Source organism: Trichosurus vulpecula, chromosome 2, assembly GCF_011100635.1.
Source record: "Trichosurus vulpecula isolate mTriVul1 chromosome 2, mTriVul1.pri, whole genome shotgun sequence".
NCBI classification, from domain to species: Eukaryota; Metazoa; Chordata; class Mammalia; order Diprotodontia; family Phalangeridae; genus Trichosurus; species Trichosurus vulpecula.
This window is the reverse complement of record NC_050574.1, coordinates 328,337,680-328,365,162: the sequence shown is the minus strand read 5'-3', so window position 1 is coordinate 328,365,162 and position 27,483 is coordinate 328,337,680. Positions and strand designations below refer to the sequence as shown.

At 38.1% G+C, this 27,483-nt stretch overlaps 1 protein-coding gene and 1 pseudogene across 1 annotated transcript in view; both read right to left on the bottom strand.

The window, feature by feature from the left end:
* Positions 1-673: 673 nt before the first annotated feature.
* On the bottom strand, positions 674-993 carry LOC118835557 (annotated as a pseudogene).
* Positions 994-9,523: 8,530 nt separating this feature from the next.
* Positions 9,524-27,483, bottom strand: part of UBXN7 (UBX domain protein 7) — a 44,180-nt gene continuing 26,220 nt past the window's right edge. The window contains exons 5-11 of the mRNA XM_036743056.1: positions 26,048-26,160; positions 24,702-24,848; positions 23,528-23,618; positions 21,066-21,193; positions 19,456-19,849; positions 19,273-19,352; positions 9,524-15,978 (exon numbers count right to left, since the gene is read on the bottom strand). Of these exons, the coding sequence (XP_036598951.1) occupies positions 15,817-15,978; positions 19,273-19,352; positions 19,456-19,849; positions 21,066-21,193; positions 23,528-23,618; positions 24,702-24,848; positions 26,048-26,160 (1,115 nt within the window). The 3' untranslated portion in view covers positions 9,524-15,816. The remainder of the gene's footprint in view (positions 15,979-19,272; positions 19,353-19,455; positions 19,850-21,065; positions 21,194-23,527; positions 23,619-24,701; positions 24,849-26,047; positions 26,161-27,483) is intronic.

The window sequence follows — 27,483 nt, the reverse complement described above, 5'->3', positions numbered from 1 at the left end:
GGGAAATGGGTGGAAAAGAGTACTTGTGGTTGCTCACAGACCAGTAGTAAACATACCTCTGTAAGGTTATACAATGGTAAGGAAAGTGGGACTTTTGGCTGTTTTTTCTTTTGGAGTGCTTCTCAGCACTAAGGCAATCAAGTGCTTTTGATTGAGTCTTGCCTTTGATTGAATCAAGAGTCTTTGATGACCTGTTTAAGTCATAAGAAAGCCTGTCACAAGAGTTTGAGTCACATGGCTGTGATGCCCTCTGACCCCAAATAAGTGTATATATACTCTGATGTTAGCATTTTTTTTAATAACTAAAGAGCATTTATTGTACTCTGTACTAAGCCTTTGAGTTTTGAGGACCTAACTAAATTCTGGAAAATCCTCACAGAAGGGTGAGTACAGTGAACATTATAAGCAGATATGGACAGCTGGAAGAACTGTAACCAAGTGCTAACTGACCAAAGAGAAATTTTCAGCTACTTCTTAGTTAAAAAGAAAAAGAAAGCAGGGAGGGACAGGGGCTTCAGATTGAACAAGACAAACATCTTCTAATACATTCAACCTTGGCTAGATTGCAACAAAATGGAAACAGGACTTCTATAATACAAAGCTCCCTCTACAGCACGCTGTACACACCTGTTTTCCCAGCCTTCCCCCCATCCCCCCAAGGCTGCCACCTGAATTATTTGCTGGCTTGTTGAGCCTGCCGACGGAGAAGCACATAGATCTTCTCTTTGATCCAATCTTTGTTGCAGGGCTGGTATGTCTGAGTGTCCCCTCAGTACACAAGGCAGCTAGGACCTGTCAGATCATCAATGAAATCAAACAACTGACTGATGTCATGTCATATGTGATAGAGGGACTGTTGGGATTCATTCTCTTCAGATGCTCTTCATACATTTTACAAACTCCTTCCACGCATTCATTCACTGATTCATAATCAGCATAAATTTGGCCTTCTGGCTTCTTGGTAGGTTGTACCAACAAAATGGTATGAGACATTGTGCTGAGCTCCACCGTTGCTGCCGCCGCAGCCACTGCACACAAGCTAAGCTGCCATTGAGGTTAGCATTTTGCTTTGGGGGCTCACTAATTGGAAGAGCATTCCTGTGATTTTGCCAGACAAGACTCTAGGTAGCTGTTAAGGAGCTCCCCCAGCTTTGAAAACCCAAATGTTGGTGCTTCCCTCTCTCTCTGGTAACTAAGTCTGTATTGCTATGGACAGTTAGAAGCCCCGTCTGCCTTATTTGTTCTGTTTATATAATTTCTGTTTGTGTTTTCTCTGACGTTCAGGGTGCTGACTTTTTCTCCTGAACTAAGTGAATGATATATGTATGTTTAATTAAAGTGAGATTGTAAACCCCTTAAAGTTGCTTTCCTTAGAAAAGCAGAGCAAAGGAACCTGTGCTAGCAGCCCTCCTGTGTGCTGGTGTTGTTGGTCTTACACCTCCACAGCAGCTGCTAGTAACACTGTTGTTACAGGTTAATGTGATATAAGATCTTCCCCACACATTAACAGGCCTCACATGGAGCCCATTAAGGGAAGCTTGCTTGTAGGAGGGCTTCCACACCTTTTGGTACTAAGCTAATTAGGCACTAAGTCATGAGCATTGTGATGCCTTCTGGCTCTGAGCATATTGGCCCAAAATTTTGCTTTGGGGGCTTGCTTATGAGAAGGATCTTGTGATTCCCTGACTGAGACTCTGAGTACCCATATGTTCAGACCCCCAACTGCTCAGAAGTGAAGGCTCTTTTGATCCAGTGGTGTTTGTAAAATGTATAGAAATATTGCTTTGACTCAGGCAGTTAAGAGCTCTGTCTGTTGGTCTTTATGCTAATTTCTCTTCTCTGTATTTTCTTTGATGTTCAGGGTGCTGACTGAACTAGTTCCCCTGAACTAGTGAAGTAATTAAGAACCACAAACTTACTTTGGAAACCTGCACAAAAAACCTGAAGTGTGGGGTGGTGCCCCCTCCATTCCAGAAGCTGAGCCCCACTTCAGCATAAAGTTAAAAGTCAAGAAATAGGCTAAAAAATGAGCAGTGGAAAAAGATATTGACTATAGAAAGTTACTATGGTGACAGAGAAGATCAAAATACACACTCAGAAGAAGACAACTAAAGTCAAAACTCCTAAATCCAAAGTGTCAAAGAAAAATGTGAATTGACACCAGTCCATGGAAGAGCTCAAAAAGAAGTTTAAAAATCAAGTAAAAGAGGTAGCAGAATAATTGGCAAGAGAAATGAGAGTGATACAAGAAAATCATGAAAAAAGTCAACAACTTGGTAAAGGAAGCACAAAAAAAAATACTGAAGAAAACACCTTAAAAACAGAATAGGCCAAATGGTAAAAAAAAAAAAAAAAATCCAATGAAGAAAAAAATGCCTTGAAAAGCAGAATTGGGAAAAGGAAAAAGATATAAAAATTCACTGAAGAGAACTCCTTAAAAAGCAAAATTGGCAAAATGGAAAAGGAGGTATAAAAGCTCAATGAAGAAAATAATTCCTTAAAAATTAGAACTGGGCAAGTGGAAGCTAATGACTTTATGAGACAGCAAGAAACAACAAAACAAAAGGAATGAAAAAATGGAATTGTGAAATATCTGACCTGAAACTGACCTAGAAAATAGATACAGGAGAGATAATTTAGAATTATTGAACTACCTGAAAGCCATGACCAAAAAAAGGGCCTAGACATCATCTCTCAAGAAATTATCAAGGAAAACTGCCCTAATATTCTAGAACCAGAGGGTAAAATAAAAGTGAAAGAATCTATTCATCACCTCCTGAAAGAGCCCCAAAATGAAAACTCCCAGAAATATTATAGTAAAATTTCAGAGCTCCCAGGTCAAAGAGGAAGTATTTCAAGCAGCCAAAAAGAAATAATCTAAATATCATGGAGTCACAGTCAGGATAACACAAGATTTGGCAGTTTCTACATTAAAAGTTCAGCAGGCTTGGAATACGATATTCTGGAGAGCAAAAGAGCTAGGATTACAACCAAGAATTGCCTACCCAGCAAAACTGAGTATAATCCTTTGGGGGGGAAAAATGGACATTGGGTTAAATATTAGACTTTCAAGCATTCCTGATGAAAAGACCAGAGCTGAAGAGAAAATCTGACTTTTAAATACAAAACTCAAAAGCAGCATAAAAAGGTAAAAAGGAAAAGAGAAATCATAAGGGATTCAATAAGGTTAAACTGTTTACACTCCTACATGGGAAAATGATACTTGTAACTCCTAAAAACTTTCTCATTAGAAAGAGTATATGTAGACAGAAAGTACAGGTGTAAATTAAATACGATGGGACGATTATCTTAAAAAAAACTGAAGGCTGAGAAAGAATGCACTGGGAGAAGGGGAAAGGGAGAAATAGGATGGATGGAGTAAATTATCTGACATAAAAGGGACCCAAAAGAGATTTTATAGTGGAGAGGAAGATGGTGGAAGGGTGGGGAGAGCACGTGAACCTCACTCTCATCAGAATTGACTCAAAGAGAGAATAACATACATAGTTGGGTGTAGAAATTTATCTTACGATACAGAAAAGTAGGAGGGGAAGGGGATAAGGCTGATAGGAGGGAGGGCAGATTTGAGGAAGTAAAAGTCTGAAGCAAAACACTTTTGAGAACAAGGTGAAAGTAGGGAGAGTAGGATAAATGGGGGAAAATAGGATGGAGGAAAATACACAGTTGGCAATCATTACTGTGAGGAAAAAAATGTTTATAGAAAGTTTCTTTGATAAAAGTCTCATTTCTCAAATATGTAGAAAACTGAGTCAAATTTAAAGGAAAAAAAAAAGCCATTCCTCAATTGTTAAATGGTAAAAGGATATGGACAGGCAGTTTTCAGACAAAGTAATCAAAGCTATCCACAGTCATATGAAAAAATGCTCTAAATCACTATTGATTAGAGAAATGCAAATCAAAACAATTCTTAGCGACCACCATATACCTGTCAATCAGATTGGCTAATATGACAGAAAAGGAAAATAAATGTTGGGAAAGTTACAACACTAATGCATTATAGGTGGACTTGTGAGCTGACCCAACCATTCTGGAGAACAATTTGGAACCATGCCCCAAGGGCAACCAAACTGCATACTCTCTGATCTAGCAATACCACTACTAGGTCTGTATCCCAAAGAAATCATGAAAAGGAAAAAAGGAGCTACATGCACAAAGATATTTATAGCAGCTTTTTGTGGTGGCCAAGAATTTTGGAAATTCACCCATCCGTTAGGGACTAGTTGTGGTACATGAATGTAGTGGAACACTACTGTGTTGTAAGAAATGAGCAGACAAATTTCAGAAAAACCTGTACTTACATGAACTGATGCAAAGTGAAATGAGTAGAACCAGAACATTGTAAAAGGTAACAGCAATATTATATGATGATCTACCCTGAATAACTTCGCTATTCTCAGCAATACAACGATCCAAGACAATTTTGAAGAATTTATAATGAAAGGCGCTGTCCATCTCCAGAGAAACAACTAGTAGAACCTGAATGCAGATCAAAGATACTTTTTATTTTTTTTCCTTTCACAACATGACTTACACAGAATATTTTATATGACTACACATGTGTGTGTACTATGTCAAATCGCTTGCCTTCTGAATAGGGGAGGGGAGGAGGAAGGGAGAGAATTTGGAACTCAAAGTTTGAAAACGGTCTTAAAATTGTTTTTACAAGTAATTGGGAAAATAAAATACTAAAAAGTTATTGCAAATACAAAGATCCTCCAAAAGGAAGAAAGAATAACCCTATAACTCTAACAGGTCTAAGTGGAGATTCAAAAGAAAAAATGGACTTTCTACAAGGCCTACATGAATAAGATCGAGAACAAGAGTTTTTGACCTTTTTTACGTCATGGACTACTCTGGCAATCTAGTGAAAATTATATGGCCCTTTCTCATCGTGGGAATATTGTCTATTGTCCATCAGTGCTATAACTCCAAAAATGACATGGTTAGAGAGATTTTTAGTCATAGGTGGTAGGAAGGTAGGAAGGCTGAACCCAGTAAAGGTGGTTTTTAGTCTTAGTAGAAATATTTAGATTAAGGCAATCTAAATTAATAAAAATTGTTTCTGGCAGGCTTGTGCCTAAACTGGAAGAGTACATAATTTCCTTTGATATTATACTCGGTTGCAGACAGTAAGCACAGGAGCTCAAAACAAAAGGATATAGAAGCAAGGACCTTTGCTAATTCACCCATTTTCTGGGAGGGAGGGGTGGTGGCAGGGTACGTGATGAGTAAGGGACTATTGGATTTTTTGAAATGTGGGTATTATACTGGTATTTTCAACTATGATTAATTGTTCATTATAACCGTAGCTACAATTTACTGCAGTCATTACTGTTTACCAAGATAATAGCATGTTATTAGAATTTTACAAATACAAGTAAATTATGAAGTCTCACTTTCCTTGGAAAGTCCAACATTATTTCCTGTCTTCCATAAGATGGCAATGTCATTACATTAAAAAAAATATTTCACAACATAATTATAAGCAGGGCCTATTTAATGCACACTCTAGTACGTATCACCCATTTTACAAGTTCTTTATTGTGGCAGAGACTAAGAAACATAGAACATGTATGTCCTTGAGCAAGTCACTTTACTATGTGTGGGTTTTCATTTCCTCATCTGTAAACAGAAGGGGCTGGGGTATATGGCTTCTAAGATTCCCACTCACTCCCAGCTCTGAGGCTACATACAGAGTAGATGGCAATTTTTGGAGCAGCTCACATCTTGAGGGTGCCCAAATATAGTATTACAATCTCCTTTATACTAATTCAGAAGCTCCATGCCCTTGATGCAATTCATTAATTCAATTTAAAATTGCATTAATGGAAAACTTTTATCCCTGAGAATTTATTCCACAAAACCAAAACACAAGCAAATACTGAAAACAGTTTTTGTTTTTATTTCCAAGATCAAATATTACAACAGGACATTTACATGTATTTATAAAAAAATGCAGCAGTTGTGTTTTAGATCAGAGGTTTCCTTGAGTTTGGTCCCTCTCTCAGCACAGTGAGCTGATGTCTTAAAAAGACTTCCCCCCCCTCCCCCAACCCCCTACTTCAAGTTGCAGTATCAATATAAAGCAACTGGGTACAACATGGTAGGAATATTCACAATTTGGTATGGCCAAAGCCAGATCACCACCGACTGGAAAGAGAGCCTAATTTAGAAATTGTTTATAGACAGGAGTAAACATCCATTAATCTAAAAATTTTGTGGGCTTAAATGCACAACTGGAACTATGAATGGAGTTTTAGTGAGCAATTACAGTACAGACGTCTTGACCAATGCCACTCTTTTATGCCTCATTTAGATTTCCTGCAACTTTCATGTGCCTTCTCAGTACCTTAAGGACCACTTACTAGATCTCTAAAAAGTTCTTTTGTTTTGAACAAAATGATGACACAGTCCTTTCAATGCCCCTCACTCAGTAGTCTCAGAACTTCATAGCACTGGGAACAGTCACAAAAAGGATTAATACTTCCTAGCACCATGGGATAAAAGGCCCAGAAAACTGAACATGTTCATCTTGGCAGGGGACATGTTAGAAACACTTATGGGAACTCTATTTTAGTCTACTAACAGCGTGGGATTAATAATAGGGTTTTAACCTAGAAATCAAACCTAGAAGCTTCTCTTTAAATTAACAATTTTGGTAATACTACCTCTTCTGCCTAGAATAATGGAATTTACAACTTCCTAAGAGAGTTCTAAATTCTGTCAGTAATTTGCTTGACAAGAATTTTTAATTAAATATTCATCTTGGTTTTGTTATTTAAAAAGAAAAACCCCAATACTCAAACTATTAATTGAACATTTCCATTTCTTGATCAATGTCTCAAAATAATATGGAGGGCAGGGAAAATAAAAACATGAAAATAAATTAAACAACTGGTAAAAACATGCTAGAATTTTACATCCCAGATGACCATGAAGTCAGACTCAAAAGTAAAGTTTTTAGCCCTATAAAAAGTCCTGGACAACCACGTCTAGTCCACTTCTGGCAAGGGTGCTGGAGATACTAGCCGACAAGCTTAGGTTAACTAATTTAGACAATGTCCAGAAAGGGCAAGCAGCGGCTTCCTCAACTGACAGAGAACTGAGCTCAAGTAACTCAGGAGAGGAAGAGCAGGAGGGATGAAGTCAGGATGAGCAAGATTGTGCAGGACAAGGATTATAAGGAGGTAGTAGAGATGGCTGCAGCAGAGACAGGGGTACATCTAAGTATGCAGACTACAAGACATTGTGAAAAAAAAAGCTCAGATGTGCTCGGAAGCTGCAGAGATAGAGTCAAAGGCGGAGGCAGGGGGCACCTCTGGGGAACATCTTAAAGAAACTAGTAGGAAGGCTGAACCCAGTAAAGGAAGAGGAATCCCATATTCTACTAACTCAGATAAAGGAAAATACTGATAATATATTAGCTATGCTGAAGTCACTAGATACAAGAGTTAAGGCGATGGAAACCAAACTAAGAAGTTTGACTCTGACTCTTGTCTTCTTTTGTATCTACCAAGGCTTCCCAGGGTCATGTGGACTTTAGACCTGTCATGCGACCCCAAACTCCTGCAAGAATTTACCCAAGCCTTCCCAAGTCACCTACGATGAATTCTTCATCTCTACCTCCTCTTGATGATGGTGACAACCCTTGGCTGGGCTTTTCAAGCAAAGCTCAACCCCAGATATCAGGAACTATGGCTTTTGTCCATTAACATAACTTGCTCTGTCCACATGAGCAGCCAACAAGTTGAACAGATCAAGGCCAAAGCTAGTAGGTATCTAAGACTCGAGATCACCACCTCTTTTCAAGACTGTGATTTCGGATGGGTGCCAAATCTTCCACATGCAGGCTGTATATAAACTCCTGAGTTCATCGACAATGCCTGCAGCTCTTGGTGGTTGCCAAAGCCCAAATTACCCAGATATATGGGCTCTGGTAAGACAATACAAGACTACTTTTTGTTATTGTAAGCCTGATGCAGAAGTCTCAATTGTACTCAACCACCATCCTACTCATTTATACTGCTCATTTGATGACGGCAGTGTTTGTACAAAAGCAGCTATATCATCAGGGTGTTGCCTCTTAGCCTCATAGACTGAGCTTACCTTTGCACCTGCAGTGGTGACCAACAAATACAGGGACTTCAAAGGTCAAAGTCAATAGTCAACACGCTTCATTCCTGCTGAACTACAAGTTGGCCTTTTCTGACAATCACTTTTTAATCCAACGCACCCCTGCTTGAGACAAGCAGCAATGTTCATAGCATCTGGCGTCAGAAAAGACATTTGGAACAGCAATAACTACTTGATAAAATTGCTCCTGAGCTCAACTGAGTAAAATAACTAAAAAAAAAGGAGCTAAAAGCACTTTGCCTAATGAAAAAGGGCTGAAGCTCTAGGTGGTATTTCTCTGTTCCACCCCCTTACAGCTTTTAGAACTGTTAAACTCAGCTGATTATCCACTGCTATACACCTCAGGGAAAAGGAACCAACAGAAAGTTGTGACCAAGCATCATCACCTGTTTCCCAAACAAGTATTGTAAGTTTTCTAAATCTAATGTATAAAGATGGGAAAATAACAAGGAGGCCTAAGATTCCAAGGGATTAAACAAACAGATCACAAGCTTATTATTCACATACTGAAGAGTGGAGGGCACAAATGACTCTCATCCTGAAAACCAGAATACAAAGAAATTCTTTGGTGGTATAAAATTCACTACATGTGGGGCTAATCTATGGGGTAAAGATTCAGAAGAGTCCAAGAGCAGTTAAGGAAGCACTGATTAAAGTGACGCATCTGCTCATGTTTTGAGCCATACCTGTTTATCAAAATGACAGTTTTCTATTATAAATGGCTGTGAGAAAGACATATTTGTCTGATCTTGTCAAAGGTACCCCAGAATAATTTAGATTTCAATGCCACTCATAAAGCACAAATCTTGGTAACTCACATTTTAAATATGAAAAGATACATGGTGAGATAAAAATGATAACAAATTAGGTCTCCCTCCTGAAAGTTCCTACCAGATTCCCTACCCAATGGAGACTTTGTCAGAAAGCAAAAAAAGATTTTTAACACTGGGAGAACTCCATTTCAACACTATGGTTATTTGAAGTGGGAAGTCAATCATATTCAATAAATATTAAATGCCTTTATGTGCAAGGTACTGTGTAAGATACTCCATTTCTACTTAGCATTGGTTAAATAAATGTGGCAAGGAAAAATAAGCTTTTTTAAAAAATCAAAACATTCGTGTTTAGTTCTACTTTTTAAAAAAGACCTTATTTTGATCTTATCAACAAGAATACAAATTTTAGGTCATAGCAAAAATTATCTTTTGAAATAATATTCTTTTAGAAGTGACTAATTATTGCTTTTAGCTATGCCCTAAATCCAACACAGCAAACTGTAATATTCATAAATTAACCCATGAGCCCACTGCACAGGCAAGATCACCACAGATGTTTCTTTTTCAGGCTTTGTTGCTGTTTTAAGCCTTAGTTCTTGAGATGTACTACATTTCTGACTAAAGTAGATGACCTGAGTTAACCCGGTTTCACTTCAAATAGTTATCATCTGGCAAAAAAAAAAAGCCTGAACCACAAATTATAATAGCTATCAGTTTGACTAAGCAGGCCAAGCACTGCAATGGCATTTTGTGAAGAATGTCATTCAACTTTCATAGTGTCTCCCTCCTACAAGTAAAGAATGGATAAGTAAAGATTTTGACAAGGGACTTAAGAGAAAAATGTCAGTTTGCTTATTCTACAGGCTTCCAGGAATGTAGCAATTCTAGTATCTGCTTTTCCCTTCTAAGACTAATAGAATTCTACAGGGCAAAGGGTTCTCTACACAAAAGGAGGGGAAAGAAAACAAGAACCTCTGATTTGTTTCTGGGAAGAGACTTTCCTATCTACTTCTTCAAAAGTGACACAAATAAGTCAGACTGTAAGTTTTAGAAAATGAGCTTCCTTAAACATAACTTACTTTAATAATCAAATTAATTTTCAAGGAATGGTTTCTAAAAAATTGAGAACACAGAAGAGTACGTTTCAAGAAAAGCATCACTTAGTATCACTAAATCTCATAATCAATGAACACAATGAGTTCAACGGCAGAAGACCTTCAAAATCATCATATCCACCTTGAAACTGTACTTGACGGCAAGCTATCTTGCCAGCAGTGCTGCCTCACAGGGTGGACAGAGAAAGTTATAGCTGAAAAGGCAAAAAGTCCTGTAGAACAGTAGGCTGACTCAACTGACACCTTTAGCACTGAAAAGCCATTCTTCTGTTGGGGAATGCTAAAGCTTTCTTATACAGTTAATAAAATCAAAAACAAAACAAAAAGCACCCCCACCACCACCACTCAAGGAATAGGACAAACCATAGAATATTCACTGCATCCTCTAAACCAAGTATGGTCACAAAGTCGTGTTCGTAACAGAGCTGACATACTCTTCTATTTGTGCTCAACCTCATAAACTTACTCGATCCTTTTCAACAATGAACATAATAAAGGAGATGAACACCTAACATAAGTGCTTCCAAAAGACGAAGTGCAAAACTTGGGGAAAACGGCATGACAGAAAGGAACAGAGATGCCTTTATTAGTTTCTCTTTTCATAGACTGATCTAATAGAATGGGGGTGCTTGGGGTGGGGGTACAGCTGAGTCTGTGATAAAGCAACTCCCTGGAAGAGCAAATTCCCTCCACTATTTCAGGTCAGCAACCTCTCTGTAACTTATGCCCTAGTGGAGTCTTGGGAAGTTTCTCAAAAAACAACCAAAATGACAGATTTAGATTCTAAAACCAATCCTCACAAAATTATTCAGACACTCAATGTCTTAAGCCTTAGCACAAAGAATAGCTTACAAAACAAGAAAAGTTAAATGTCATTATAGCAATGGTGAACTATCTGGGTTGATTTAATTATCCTTTATTTGGAGGCAATATTGATCAAGAATAAAGAATTAAAGAGTAAAAAAACCACTGAATCATTACTGAATTTCAGTAGGTAGGACTAATTATTGGTCAAAACCAGTTCTTGAACATAGGGCAAAGGAAACACTTTTAGCTATACTCTAAAAGTTTCTGGGACAACCTACAACAAAACAGAGGGGCATCTACGAATGACTTGGCATGTGGCGGAGAGCTTTGGTAACTTTCTCCAAGTTGTACTAAGTACTAGAGGTTCTATCAAGTAGGCCTTTCTCTTAAGTGTCCAAATATGGGATATTCTCTGAGTAAGCTATAGTCTCAAGGTGAAGACTAGGAATCTAATCCAGGTATTAGCAATCTTGGTAAAACTGACATTAAAATTTAAAAGGATCCAACCAATCATGCCACAAACTGTGGCAGCAAGAAATGGAAAAAAAGCATTTTGTCACTATATTAAAATCGGGCCTTTATTTCCTACCCATTCCATAAAGAACACCTTTTCCACAAAGCCTTCTCTAATCAGTATAGTGCACTCTGCTCTTCATCTTCTCTGAAATTCCAACACATTTATTAACAGGCAATTTACTAATTATTCTCTAATTGTTTCATTTGGGTTGTGTCCTCCTAATTAGGTTTCAAGCTCCTTGAGAACCAGAGTTCCATACTATGTTTTTTTCTTTTTAAACCTTTCATTTAGTAGTTCATCAACGGTCTTCCGTGCCGGGTCAGAGCAGTCAGGATTCAACAAATTGTGCCAAGTGACAGGCAGAGTGGAATGGCAGCTAGAGTGCTGAAATTGGGAGTCACGAAGACCTGACTACCCTCTGACACTTAATTGTGTGATGATGGGCAAGTTTTTTCAACTTAATTGAGGCCATTTTCTCATCTGGAAAATGGGATGATACCTGAATAATAAGATAATAGTAAAATCCTTACATAACAGATATTGAGCCTGGTGATATTTGAAAACAGGAAAGAGAATCTATTCTTTCCTAAAGATGTTAAGTATATTGACTGAGTAATTATATGTGAATCTTTCTTTTTATTTCTGGCAATCTAGTAAGTGAAGTCCTTTTTTTTCTTTTATATTTTCACCAGTGTACTCATTTTAAAAACAGCTTCCTAATTAGTATTAAAAGCTAGCCCTCAAATGAGATGAATGATTAGGAAATTTCTATGCTTAGGGCCAAGTCCTCTAAAAATTGCTACCTGTTTTTCATTTCCAAATTTTAATATACTGAGCCAAATTAAAGTCCTATAATTTTAAATTTAAACTTTGTTAGTAAATGTTGGAGAAATGGGCCTTTGAAATAGAACTGACTACCATAACTAAAAACAATCATCTTCCCCAGGTTATAAAAATCTTGTCTTTCAGTGGGTCCTTCTTGGATCAAATTAAAAAATATTTTAAAATTTTTAAATATCTTTAACTTAAATTCTCCTGAACTCACTTTCCCTATCAGTTCTCAATTCCTCTGGCCTAGCTTATTTCTCAGGTGTGTTTCCCTTCCCAACCCTCTCCACCCTCCCCCATCCCTTCCCACCTATTAAATACCCTCCCATCCTGCCCCAGTGTGTTGAAGAAAAGAACCATTATTATCAAAGCGGTTGAACTGTTGTGTAAAGTTATACTTTTGTGAATCTGGACGCTGACCCCACAAATGCTTTCCCCTGAAGATCAAAGCAGGCTAGGAAAAGCATCAAACTAGAGGAAGTAAATACTGTAAGAGGACTGTGCTCAGACATTCTGTGGCTGGACTATAGATTCTTTATCTCTGACCCCCTAACTTCCAGTTACCACTTAAACCAATAACACAACTACTTAACGTAATTCATATAAACCATTTCTTCTCAGCAATCCCCCTCCCAGAAATAGTACTTCCATAACTAGGGCAAGAGAAGAGGCTTTTATAGTCACAACATTCTCTCCCTTTTCTTAGTCCAGAGAGAGACTGAAAGAGCAAGGGAAAGTCTTGAAAGAAGCTAAAATGTACAACTAATGTGCTTCTTTCTCAACCTACTTTAATGAGCTCCACCATAACCCAAACCCTCACAGCTAAATCATAGCACTTTCCTCTTTGCCTCAAAAACAGCCAAAAATCACTATTTTTACTTAAAGAATCTTGAAGAGAAAGAAGGCATTAAAAAAAGGAAGTGGATTAATTTTAAGTGGAGCAGCAACAAATTTTTCTGGGATTGGAGAATGCTAGATACATGCTCCATGGAGGGAGTGGTATAGCTCTGTGCCCTTACTGGAGCCCTAACAACCTCAGGATGGTTTCGTCTCTACTGTGAGATAAAATAATTCAATGACCATATTCTGAACTTCAAGGCTAAAGTGTGCTTAGGGTGGGGGATTTCTTGCTCTCTTTTCAGATGCCTGTTTTTCAGTTTTCTACCTCAGACCCTCAACCCAACAATGACCGGTCTTTATCAGAAAGCCTGGAACCCACCTTTGCAAAGGCTACCAACATCTGACTCGGGCTATTTTTCCTAAAAAGGAGACTATCAAAGGAATTGGGCAGGGAGTTCAACGGGTGATTTACCGGAGAACATTTCACACACTCAGCTGTCACTCTGGTCACAAATCTGTACCTCACAAGTGGACCTACTTCACTGGTCTTTCCTCTAGTCCTAGATGACACTCTCACCTTGTGCCACCTGAAAATTCAAGGTTTCTAAATCCTTCTCTAATTCAAAACCGCCATTTCTTCCTGTGTACTACTGATAATACATCATGCTTCTCCGTAGTTATTAACAAGTGCTCATATCTAAGGCCCTCCAACATATTATTTGCAGAGATTACCAAGAAATTTGTGTTTTTGCAAGGAATCAGAAGCTGCTGGTAAACCTGTGGATCCTGTGCAAAAACACCAAAGTGGTGCTGTTTAGTCACCAATCTGGATAGATAACTCTGACTCAATGCATACAGGAAACTGTAATTATATAAATATATTTATAAATATTTATACAATTATATACTTATACATAAGCACTTACACAGACTTAGGAAAATGTAAGGACATTCATTTGTAAAGATCCATTAAAGAATAAACAGACTTTCCCATGATTTCCTATAGAAGACATATATTTCATTCTTTAGTGAGGGTGCCTCACCAATCAATCGTTAGAAATCACATTCCACAATTGTGTACTAACAAAAGATAATCCCCTCCTCCTTTATCCCTTGGGTGCTAAAAGGTAAGATCTTGTAAAATAGACAGGAAGTCTAAAAGTCTCTGAAAATATATCTGAATTTGGGTTACAAGTTAAAGTTTGTAGTTTATTTCCAACATTAGCAATTTATTTTTCCTCTAAGGTGCAGAAATGAATAGTATGATCTCTATATAGACAAGTTTTAGTTCTATTGCCATCTTCACCCCAGTCCCTACTTTACTCTCCTGCTAGCTAAAGGGGTAAGTGAATGGTGTTGCATTCATTTAAAATAGATAACTTCTTCTTTGGAGCTGAATATCAAATTCTCAACTAACTTACAATTAAATGAGGCTTTTGATGGCAGAAAATTTCAACTGTTGAAGATTAATAAGAGCAGTTTTTCTCACTCTAGTTATTAAATGCTGCTTTATGGACTGAGTTTAAAGGTGTTCCCTTAAGAAATGCTTTCAGTTCTGATACCACTCAACATCCTTTGGCTGCAATAGGTGATGGAAGAACCTAAATCTTAAAAGTAGCTTGGCTCATTCAGTCTTAGAGCCTCTTAAAGACTATTTTACCCCGGGGTCAAAATGAATTAGGATTTCCCCTAACTAAAGAAACCCACCATTCAGAGTTACTTGTTTCTCTTTTCTCTGAGGCAGCCCTAAAGCACCATAGATAAGATCAACAGCAAAACCAATTTCTAATTTACAGTTACCATTTTACTGCATGATTGTAAAACTACAACTAAAAAAAAAGCAAAAAACAAAAAACTCCTGCCATACTTAAACCCTTTGTTGGACCCAGAAAATGGAAGAGGCCAGGAAATGTCATCTTGTCCCAAGAGTAAACACATTCCTTTTCCCAACACAAGTTTTTGAAATTATGGAAAATCTCGATCTCATAAGCTTGAAAATGGGTATAAAGGATTCAGTAATTTCACTGAATTACTATTCACTCCTAGTATGTTGGTATCAACAGCTTCCATAAAATAATTCCAAATAAGGAGAAATGGAGAAAACTAAGGCAGGAGTGTTGAAAGCCATCCTAATCTATCTTATCCCATATTTGACAATCAACTTCCCAACAGCACATATACCATGGACCTATTCTTCTACAGGAGAGATGAGGGAAAGAGAAATTAAAAAAATTTTTTTTTGACAAACTATCATAAGGAGCGTTTTTCTCCACATAAACGAAAGCCTGGGTATTTTGTTACATGATACTTCTTACATGAAACTAAAAGAAAAAAAAAATGAAGACACCTTTTTTTTTCTCCCAAGAGTAAGGAATAAGATGGGGATGGGAGGTGGTAGTTTTTTTGAATCTGGCCTTTCCTCTGCCCCAGGAAACCGAGGTCACATTATTTTTCCTTATTTCCAGAGAGTGATGTGTAAGACAGCATCCCTCTTTCCCAAATGGAACAAGCATTTCCTGCAACCAGTATTAGGACAGATGGCATACTTAGGTTTTGATTTGGTCACCAGATTAGGGGGAAAAAGGAAGAGGAGAGCGGAGGAAGGACAGAAGACAGAGGGGAAAGACGCTGTGGAGGAAGAGCCCAGACAAAGGTGAGAGCGGGCGGGGGCCGCTTGCCCAGTTTGGCTCTGTGGTCCTAGGAGCCAAACTGCACACTCAGGGACGCAGTATCCCAAGTAAAAGGACGAGGGGCAGCTGAGAGAGGTCAGGCCATGGTGCTAATTTCTTTCCTGTACAAAGACAGTCTCTTGAGGACAGAGGCCTGCCTCTTGTAATGTAATGTCATAGTCAAGGTGAGAAAGCTTCCTTCGAGGGAAGTTGGTGAGAAGTTCAAAACGTTCATTTGGGTATCCTTTTGACTGCACATGCTTCACCAGAGCCTAGAGCAGAAAGGAGAGAGAGAGAGAGCATAAGCACCGGATGAGAAGGACAGAAACAACATTTAGCATGTAGTGAATCAGAAACAATAACGCCTCACTTTAGAAGTACTGTTAGGAATTTATTCGGTAAGTAAAACTATTCTAAGTGCCAAGACTTTTAAGGAACAATTTAACCCCCTTTTAAAAATAAAAAATGAAAGTCAGAGTAAAGGAACATGATTTCAAACAGTTCTTCATGAGTCAGAGTCATCATTATGAGTTTTAATTACCATTCTGTATTATAATAAAAATAATGACTTTACTGGCACTGAGGTATGTAAGCTTCTTGCCCCTAAATAACTCCATTCTGCTATGCTTTAAGTTTGTGCATATTTTTAAAATTTTTTGTTCCCCTTTCTTGTCTGCCTATAATTTCTTGCTGCTGTCAGTATGCCCTTTTTTAACAGGCCCTCCCCCTTCAAAAAACATTGCTTCTAATTATGTATTAGCTACTTAGCCCTACTATTCTCCAGGGCAGATATACCACGTGTGCTAAACTTACACTGAGGTACCTTAAGAGATGAGTCAATGCAAATTCATTTCTGACCAGAACTTCCTAGGATTTATACTTATATCTGAAGCTGAAAAAAAATCAGTCAGATGACCTCTGGACCAATCTACATATTGGATTACAGTAAACTATGATTACCTTAGATAAACCCGATAAAAATATACTTTGGATAATTACCACCTCAGTTCCATCTGCCTCAGCTATTCTTCTATTGACCATGGCTGTGGCCTAAAAGAACGGACCTTCTTTTACAAAAAGCTAGATCCTGAGACTAACAACCATGTTCTTTTCTAACAAACAATGGTGTCTGGAGATTGTATACTGGATAACGAAGACAATAAAAAGCAGACTGAATTAAGATTCAGGAGGTAAAGAAGTGCAATAGAAAACATCGGACTAGGAGTCCAAAGATGCAAGTTGTGGGGATGGATCTGCTGTGCTCATCTTGGCCAGGTTCCTCTTTGAGTATCAATAAAAATAAAAGAATATTACTTACCCTGCCTATCTCACAGGGTTGTTGTAAAGGCTGAATGAGAATGTATCTGAAAACTATCAAGTTACATCAACATAAGGTATTATAGAGAATCTGGGATTAACAGCTGATGCTAAGGAGTCCAGTGAGCTCCCAGAACAGATTTCCCATTTTATTGTGAAGAAGAGCTAAGTTTCATTTCTCAAAGACTTGGGATAACATGAGGGAAGGTTGGGGCTAGGGATACAAAGATAAAAACAGTCCTGGCCCTCCAGGAATCTCCCTTACTGAAGACAATAAATTTAAGACTTCTGCTCAGTTTTCCCTCCTTTTCACCATTTCAAGGGTTACTGTGATGGTGAAGTAATAAAATAACACATTTCAAAAAGTAGGAACAAGTGGTGATTTTAATACTGAAGACTGTGGGGTATAACTTTGGATGAACTATCTCAAAACCCAAATTAAAGCATGACGAGGAAACCAAAGGGAAGACGGTGCGATTTTAAACTACTTGCTCTTCTTCAGTAGTAATTAACAATAGTTCATATTTATGTAATACCCTATAAAGTGCGTTTTTACACACATTATCTCATTTGATCCTCACAACCACTTTTTGAGATAGGTACTGCTAATATCATATCAGCATTTTCAGTAGTTAAGTGGCTTACTCAAAATCACCAGAAATTCTTGTGCCACTCCAGGGGTTTGACTCTTCCTCCTGATGTCACTGCGACTTGTGCCACCCTCTTCTGGGTCTATTGTCACAGTACCACTTTCTTCTGTGGCTGTCTTTCTTCTAAAAACTTTATGTCCAAGTTCTAACTCTAAATCAAACAAATTGTCTGGGGCTCAAAATTAGCTGACAAATCTCAATGACACCTAAAAAGCCTTCATTCTGAATAGGAAAACTCTCTGGGCCAACTTCAGTTCGGCACCTGACAATACTATCTGGTAAGAAGGGTCACAGGAAGGGTGCCTACTGAGGTGTCTGGATCATCCAGCACTATGACACAGCTACAATACTCCAAGAGCCCCAAAGTCCTGATGAATCAGGAAAGGTCTCTAATTTCTACCGAAGGCCTCAGGAGCTGCTTGGTCTTTAAGAGCCACCAAAATAAAACCAGAGAGCTCTTAAAGACACAATACAATCCATCAAAGCTCCTGAAATGGGGAAGGGTGGGGTTATATCTGCACCCAACCAAATTTGGGTTTCAATCTGCTTTCATTAGAGCATTTGAACACAGCCATTTATTCCACTTTGGTTTTCTTACATATCAGAGTTGGGGCCAAGTAAAGAATGGTGCTAAGTCCTTAAAGGCTTCTCAGGATTTTGGCAATAGTGAGAATAGCATGGTTAAAAAAAAATGAGGTAGGGGGCAGCAGAAGGACCATAGCAATGTCAAAATCTAGGAATGGAAGAGAATAACACCAGTGGTAAACACCAGAAAGTACCCCAAATTGTAAAATGAAAGTCACTGGAAAAGCAACCTTTGACAAATCAGGATAATATGGCACCTAAAATTAATGTCTTCAGTTTTATTCATGGAACTAAAACCTATGTAATTTCCACTAACTTTTATAAAATAGTCTAGGAAATACATAAATCTTTAAAATTCCTTACTAATAAGAAGTCTCCATTTGAGAAGAACCATTTTGATGAGCTAAAAGCAATTAAGCTTCTATGTTCCTTAAACTCATCATTTTGATAAGCAATTTTGGTGAAAACCATACTTCAATTTTAAATTTCCTATCTAAAATCTTTTCTGGTGTTTTGATGGGGGAAACAGACTTCACTTAAGAGTTCACTTAGTTATGTGCTGAAAAAAGAAAGTGAACAGAAAGAATGGCCTTCTCCAGGTAATTTAAGATTAGACTTCAAAATGCAAAGGAAGCCCCTCTAGGACAGAAAGAAAACCTAGTTCTGTTTCTAAAACTAGTCTGTTTTTTCCTCCATGTGAGATTAAATGAGTAACTTAGGGTTCACCTTTAGGAAGTCTAATGTTAACAAGGTCTTCTTTGCCTTGGCTCTTTTATAGATCAGAAAATGACATACTTCAGATGATTTCCATTAATCAAGAGGAATGCCAGAGTTAGAATTTGCCATTTCTGCTTTCAGTCCATAGGCAAAACTGCCTCAAGTGCCTAGAATAGTACTATGAACATACACCATTTATTGTTGCTCCTGATTGTTTCAGAGGAACATCAAATAACTTTTCTTCTAATTAGATAACTTCTCTGCCCCATGTAAAAAGTTCTAGTTAATTCTACTTACTAGAAGTTTAGCTTGTTCTGGAAGAGTGATCTGTTCCCTCTTTCCATCTGGATACCTCAACATCAGCTGTGCTTTTGGTCCTAAATAAATAACAGATTTGAGAATACAGAGGGAGTATAGTAAGACACGAAGACAAATGATTTAGCCTAACGTTCGTATTTTAGGAAACTAAAATTAACTCACCATTCATTTCCAGCCCTTCTGAAAGCCCATCTGACTTCTCAGGTAACACCTCCAATATTTCAGAATCCATGCCTGACAGTACTTGGTGGTTTGTTGCAGTTCCAGGCTCAGTCCTAGCTGAGGGCTCAGTTTGAGGCCTCCGGCTCTCCTCTTTCCTATGCAATAAGTCTTTGTGTGGAGACTTCCTAGATTTGGCAGGATTCTCTACTTCCTCTTCCTCATCAGAACCACAAACTGATATGAATTCCTCACTTCCAGAAAAAAGTTCAGATTCAGACTCTTCATCTGAGCGGCTGTCCTGTTTTGCCTGTGTAGAATCAAAATGCGTCTCTTGCAAGGAGGCTCTGATAGCAGCTTCTAGCTGGCTGTCTTCACTTGCATCTATAAGGCTCTCCTGCCAGGTGCAGATGGGACATAAGCAAGGAGAAAAACACAATTAATAAACCTCAAATTAAAAAGAAAACAAAAAATGCAGCAGCCAAGATGCCAAGGATAATATTTTACTCTAAAGCAAGAAGACAACCCTTGCCTACCTCCTTGGAATGAGCTCCCACCAAAAGAACATTTTCATTCTCTCCCCCCCCCCCCCGCCTCCCTGCTCCCATCTATACCATTTCCCCCCATTGGTATGGGAAGACACATGGTTGCAGGGGGAAATGGTATAGATCTTGGCAGATGAAGAGCATTCAGTTACTGCCCCAACTCTTGATACTAGCAAGTCATTCTGTGAATTAATTTTTTACAAATTAGTGAAAAGTTTAATGTTCCAAAACAAGACAACTAAATCCTTTACTTAAATGCCAAACCGAATTCCTCAAATTAAACTGATTCCACAATTAAACTGATTTATAGAATTGTCCTATAATTTCTTGTAGCTATTGATTGGTCAAGGTGGGAATAATAATTTCCAACTATTTTGTACCTTCCTCCATGATTTGAACTACAAGCCTAAAAATACTGCTCTTTGGGTTAATTATCCAGTAAAACTTCTGACAACCTGGAATATTAAGGGGATGAAGAGAGACAACTAGTCCAAACATTAGGACAAATATTACCTCAGATTGGATTTCTAATTTTTCCTCTAAATCCTTATAATTGAAAGGGATATGATTTATACATTCTTCACTACTATTTGTTCTAATTCCCATCCCTATCCCCTTGATTTTTTAAGGGTTTTAGGTTTTGAAGAAAATAACAAACTTCTAACAAGTCTAGTCCCAATAAATATTTATATTTGGATCATCGGAAATGCAGGATGCTACAGTTTTGATAGTACAGATGACAAAGTTTTTACTATATGTATGAGTAAAATTGTTCTCAAAAAGAAAAGAAAACAAACCAAAGAATGGAGGAAAAACTGAGGCTAGTCATCTCACAGTGACTGGTACCAGCTGTGATCTTTTCCTAAGACTCATAATGTTTCTTGGTGATAAGGCGAAAAATATTTTACAGGATAAAGTCACCATGGCCATAACAAAGCATTGGTTTGATAGAACATAATTTCATCTACGGCAGTGCTTATAGATAATAAATAAATACAAATCAATAAGCATCTTATATAAGATGTTAAGGACAATTGTGCTTAGAGTTCCCTGAACTCTTATACTTACAGAGCGGCCACATTTTTTGGGGGGATTGCTGGAGAGTCCATCCAATTGACCATGCTCACTCAAGAATCCTGTCACTTGATCCAAGAAAGAAGTCACATCTAGCTGATGCCACTCCACTAGCTTCTGACCTGAAGAAGAAAAACTAAGATATGAAACAGCTTTTATGTTCAATACCTTTCCATGTGAACAATCTTACAATATTAGGCCTTTGCAGAATACAAATTGATGCTGAAGAAAAATTTCTTTATCTTAATAGAGCGCCATGAAGTATTACAAAAGTACAAGGCATTAATTACCATTACAACTAGATCATAAAGGCCACAGCAGACAGATGCAGGCCCTGCATCAATAAAAATCCAGGTATCATGGCCTTTGAATAAGAAAAAAAGATAAAGCATCAGGTACCAATAGGTATATTAACTGATTGACCACCACTACCACACCAGATTCATTTACCTGCTACCACTTAGTCATCTGGAGCTGGAGACAAAAGACATCACCCTTCCTCCATTCATCTTTAGCCAGGAAAGTGGTCCCCAATGAGTCACACTGACTGAGCTGAGGAGGTGTTTATTCATTAATAGGACAAAGACCTACTTGGTTCAAAAATGACTCTTTTCCTTGGAAAAGGAGGAACTGACCTCCACTGACCTTCAGATAGGGCAGAGCTGTGAATGCAGAAAATAAGACATTTGCTTCTAATCTTCAAGGGGAGGAACTGAAGAGCAAAGGAGTATGTCTGGGTTTCAAGACACAGTTCTTTTGCTCTCTTTTCTCGATCTTTTGTTCTTACTGCTCTTGCATTCTAGCAGGCCAAGTGAGCCAAGCTATGTCTCCCTGTGTCTTCTCTTTTTTGTCTTCTGGAGGATGGACCAAGTATTTCGGTGTCTCGCCTCTCTGAGGGCTGTAGCAGAGAGAAGGCTGCTCTTCTAGTGGGCATATCAAGAAGCAGAGATTTTTCTCTCTCAGTTGGAAGTTGAAAAGTCTGTGTGGCCTCATGTCAAGGGAGGCTCAATGGGGTCCAGGAAAGGTATTCATTGCCATCTTCCTTTCAAAAGGAATTATGAATTATGTATACATAATACTTTTAGAATTATTGTTAAGGATTTTATCTTCACATGAGCCATTTTTAATAGATTTGAGAATATATACTCAATTAGGAATTTCACACCTGATAGTCATACAAGCGTGGTAGTCTGTGTTAAATGTCTTTCTTGAGCAAAATTGTATTAACTTAGGCTCGGCAATCTAGCCACTGTCAGTAAACATTCCAGGTGAAAAAGTACATGCTCTTTACAGATTTGGGATTCTGATGGCAGCAATAATAGTTTCTGATAGAAGAATGCAAGTTAGTCAGATAACTAGTTCAGAAAATGGAGCAGTACTATTAATATAATGTGTCACACATAGAGGACCTATGCAAATGTTTGCAGTAATGAATGTATAGGTGCATTCTTAGATTATTACAACTAATAAAAGTTGTAAGCAGAATATGCAATATGGCTTCTAACTCCACTAGATTCAAACTGCTCTGTCAAAGGCCACTATTTACCCCCTCTGTGGCTAAATGTGAGAGCCTTTTCTCAACCCTCACCCCCTTTTATCTTTCTGCCACATCTGATTTACACCCCCATCAGCATTCTCCTTATTTACTCTCCTCCCCAGTTTCTATGACACTGCTCTTTCCTGGTTCTTCTATCTTGTTTCTCCTCTTGACACCTATGTATGGCATCTGTCCTAATCCTTCTCCATGCATATTGTCCCCCTGGACCCATGGATTCACATGACATCACTATCTGGAACCTTCCTAAATCTATACCAATAGCTCTACTAAACTCCAGTCTTATCGCTTAAGCTGTCTAGAAGGACTCTCTACTTGGATGTCCAACACCGAAATTATTATCTTCCTTTTGATGTTTCTATTTCTGCTAAGGCTACCTTTCTTCACCTTCATCCTCAGTCACTCAGGCTCAAAACCTTGGGAGTCATCTCTGGTTCTCTTTTCTCCTCCCCCCAACTTCATCCAATCAAATGTCAAGTGCTATCTCTCCACATCTCTTGCATCTATTCCCCTTTTCCCACTCATATAACCATTACTTCACTACAATTTAAGCCCTTATCACTTCCTGTCTGGACTATCACAAGCTTTTTGATGCCTTTAAGAATCCTTCCCAAACTCTCAGCCACTTAACAAGTCTTCTCTCCATTCTCAGAAATTTCCAAACCTTTCTAGCACTTTCTCTGGAGTTCACTTTTGAACCATCACTATTTATTTTACACTAGACCTGAATACAAGGCATATCCCTTTTCCAGTCCCCAGCCTACCCCTACCACCCTGATAAGAATACAAGCCACTTAAGGACAAGAACTATGTCCATTTTAATCTTGATTTCTGAGCACCTAGCATGAACCTTGTATGTGCAAGGTGTGTGAAAGACTCGATAAATTTATGCTTATCTTACCTGTCCTTGGATCCAAGATGGAGACGTAGGGAAAATCCCCTAGTTTGTAAAACTGTATGTATCTCTGTCCTTCCTCACTGTCATGATACACCTGTCAAACCATAAGATATTAAATAGCTAGCTAATCTCAAAGACAAATTACAAACCAGTACTTTAACATACAATGAAAATCAGCAATTCTCAAAAAGAAAGAAAAATACAGATAAGGTTTAAGATAGAATTGAAAAATTCAAAAGATACTCATAACCAAACTGGGCAAGGATATGGGGAAGATGTTTATAAGCAGAACTAAGGCCTTTAAATTAACATTTAGACTAAGGTTACAGAACCTTTATACAATTTATGTAAAATCAATTAAGAATTATAAAGCTGGAAGGGACCTTGCTTTAATGCAGTGGTGTCAAACTCAGATCCCTGCAGTCCACATACTGATATATAAAACTAGAAATTAACACTGTTACTGTTTAATCATTCTAGTCGTGTCTGACTCTTTGTGACCTCTTTTTGGGGATTTGGCAGAGATAACTGGAGTAAAGGTTTGCCATTTCCTTCTCCAGCTTGCTTTACAGGTGAAGAAACTGAAGCAAACAAGGTTAAGTGACTTGCTTAGGGTCACAGAGCTAATAGGTATCTAAGGCTGGATTTGAACTCAGGTCTTCCCAATTCTATCCACTGGTACCAACCTAGCTGCCCCATTAACATTATCTATTTTTTTATTTTGTTAAACATTTTTGAATTACATTTTATTCTGGTTCTGGCTGCCCTCAGGAGTAGGGCCTCTGTGACCAGTGGGTCTTGAGTTAAGACACCTCTGATCTAGTTCAGCTTCTGTGTTTTACATATGAGAACTATGAGAATCAAAGAGGTTAAGGGACTTGCCCAGGCCACAAAGATACTAAGAGAGCTGGGACTATAATTGCAGGTCTCCCGATTCTCAGTCCAGTCCACTTCCTTTCACCAAGAGAGTAAGGTAACTTTGGTGGATGACTGAGTATCTCTCTTCCTTGCCCCACTAATATTCTATGTTCAGCTATTATGGTATTTCAGCCATGATAGCAGGGTTGCTATTCATTTATAAAATGAAATGGTTGATTCACAATCAATTTCTGCCACTTCCCTTTCCCCATACCCTAAGAAAGGAGCTTTTCTAACTCTTCTTGAGCCTCATTCCCACCTGCCAGAAAATGAAGTGTTCCCGGATAATGTTCTTCACAGCTTCATTGCTCCAGACATCCCGGTTGAGGCACTGGCAAGCGAAGTCCTGCACATTCTGGATGTTGATCATGAGCCACTTGTTCTGCATCTGACCACACTCTTTGGCCTGTGGAGAAGACAGTACCACAATGTGGATTAGAAATGGAATTCAAACAATGTCTGTAACAGCAGCAGGCAGAATATTTGGCACTCAGGGCTTGTTAAGTACCTCCCAGCGTTCCCTATCAGAATGGCATCTAGTAAGATTTTTTCAAAAACCACATTCAGTGAAGGAGAATTTAAGGGGTCTATTTTTAATAATTTGAGTATAACTTATGCATGGCTATAAAACTACGAAATTTGTTCTTGTACACTGTAATGCACAAGTTTCGGTAATGAAGTTTTTTTTTCTTATTTACCTATTTATTGCAAGCACCAATATCAGACCTAGGACAAATTTAGCAAAGGCAAATGGAGGTAAGGAAAAGACTCTTAGAAATCTTGGTCTAGGTCACCAATGGCACATGAGGAAAAGTTAAAACACTAAACACATTCAGTCTCCAAACCATCTGCTGGCAAATGAGAGGGAAAAAAAGTCCAGGATGGTGAAGAGCCTCCAAATCATGAATGGATTTGATAACATCATATGAAGAGATCAGGTGAAAGAACTAGGGATCTTTAGCCTGGAAACGAGCAGATAAGGAGGAAATAATAGTTGGGTTCAGGTATTTGATAATATTTAAACCTATTCTGAACAGAGAGACTAAGGCTTGATTCATGGAAAAATCTAAGAAACTAGAGCTATTTAAAAGTGAAATGGACTACAGGACGTAGTAAAGGGTTCTCTCCTCACAAGAGGTCTCCAAGTAAAGATTGGGATGACAACCTCTGTTCAGATATGCAGAGGGAATTCTTACTTAGGCAGAGATTAGATTGAGTTTCCTTCCAATTCTGAGACTGTTTTCTTCAATGGAGAAGAAAGGTGAAGCTTTGGCAAAATGAGATTTGGGAACTACCTACCTATGGGAACTACCTACCTATGGGAACTACTATCTATCTACTATCAATGGCTTCTACCCATTATTAGTCTATCTCCCAATGAGAATGATGTTTTTCACACAGATGTTGGCCTTCAAAAGAATTTGGGTATATCACCTAATAATGATCACTGACAATGCTAGCTTCCAAACATGTTAATAAAATAATATGTACTTCAAAAAAGCAGCATTGCCCAATTCAGCAGATAAAAGCATTAAGAAAAAACTCAAAATTTTCTTCATTGTTCTTCTGTGTCCTTTTGTTAAAACTTGGAACCTAAAAACTTACAGTTTCAAAGCTGCCTTTATGCATTAGATCAATAGGTGGTCGGAAGAGATCTGCAAGGGTAGTGAGCTTCTTATCTATCGCTCCTCCATTTCTCAACTCCTGTTCCTGCCGAACTGATGAGACACAGAATAAATCAAGTTTAGTGCAATAGGAAATGGCATTTTTTAAATGTCTAATTACATTTTTTTGGACAAAAGTTGATGTACTAATTAAAATAATCACATAATTAGAATGTACTACATTTTCAAAAGGAGATAGATATATAAAGAACTGCCCTCAATGAACAGGGAGATTAAAAAAGCAATATAACTGAGTGTAGAAATGAAACCAGATGTCAGCTAAATGTACTGTCAATCTAAAACATTATCTTTAATTAAAAAACTGGCTTTAAAACTGTAGGGAAAAGAAACTGACCACAGACACTGTACCATTCCTTCTGCCCTCTCCCCCCCCCCCCTTTTCCCTTGCTATTTAGTCATCTCCTAAAGAGATGCTGGCTCCAAAATCCTCAGAAGTCCCAAGCTGGTAGCAGTTGTATGGTTGATGTCGCTGTCATCCCTGACTGTGCTTCGAATTTGGGGACTCCAGCTGTGGAAGGTATGAGATAAAGAGCCCTGTTGCCACTGTCTCCTAGAAGGATATAAGATCTTACAGTTACTCGGAATGAGGACAGGGCATGGTCAAAGGGCTCCAAATGAATTCTCCAATCATAGTTATTCTTACCCTGAGGTCCCTCAGACTGTGGCACTGCCCTGCTCCTTCTAAAATATATGAACTAAGGCACTTAACCAAACTTACCCCACAGAAAAGTCAGTTCTGACAACAGCTGTCATTGGTTAAAAAAAGGGAAGAAAAGGAAAACCTTATCTCCTGAAACAAATGCCACTCTCAGCTGAAAGAAACCAAGGGAACTAAGCAGCCTATTGACAAGGCTGACACTACTAGAGTAGGAAGCGTTTTAATATTATGCTGAACTACAGTCAACTCTTTTATTTTTCAGGTCCTAAATATCTCCTCTATTGGTTAGACCTTGTACATCTCCTCCCTGTCTCTCTCAGTGCTGTTCGGTCTGTCATAGCCTAATGACTTGAAAATGTAAGCCTTTGATCTCTCAATGGGGATTAAAAAAAAGAAATCAACAAGTCTGATCACACACCAGCCCACTTTCAGACAGAACAAAATCATTAAGTAATTCTATTATCTTAAATATTTAAAAGGATAATTTTTTTCCATTTCAAGGAAAAATAAAATACAATACAAAAATATCTGAAAACTTGCCTATGGATTTAATTGGGAAAAGACTGAGCTCCTGTCTTGACATTTTATAAAAGCAATTTGCAGATCATGGATACTCTTGAGTATTTACTGGTAAGCCCACTAATAAAATCTGAGGCTACAACTCCCTGTGAAAAAGTATTTATTTAGTGCAAGGATTC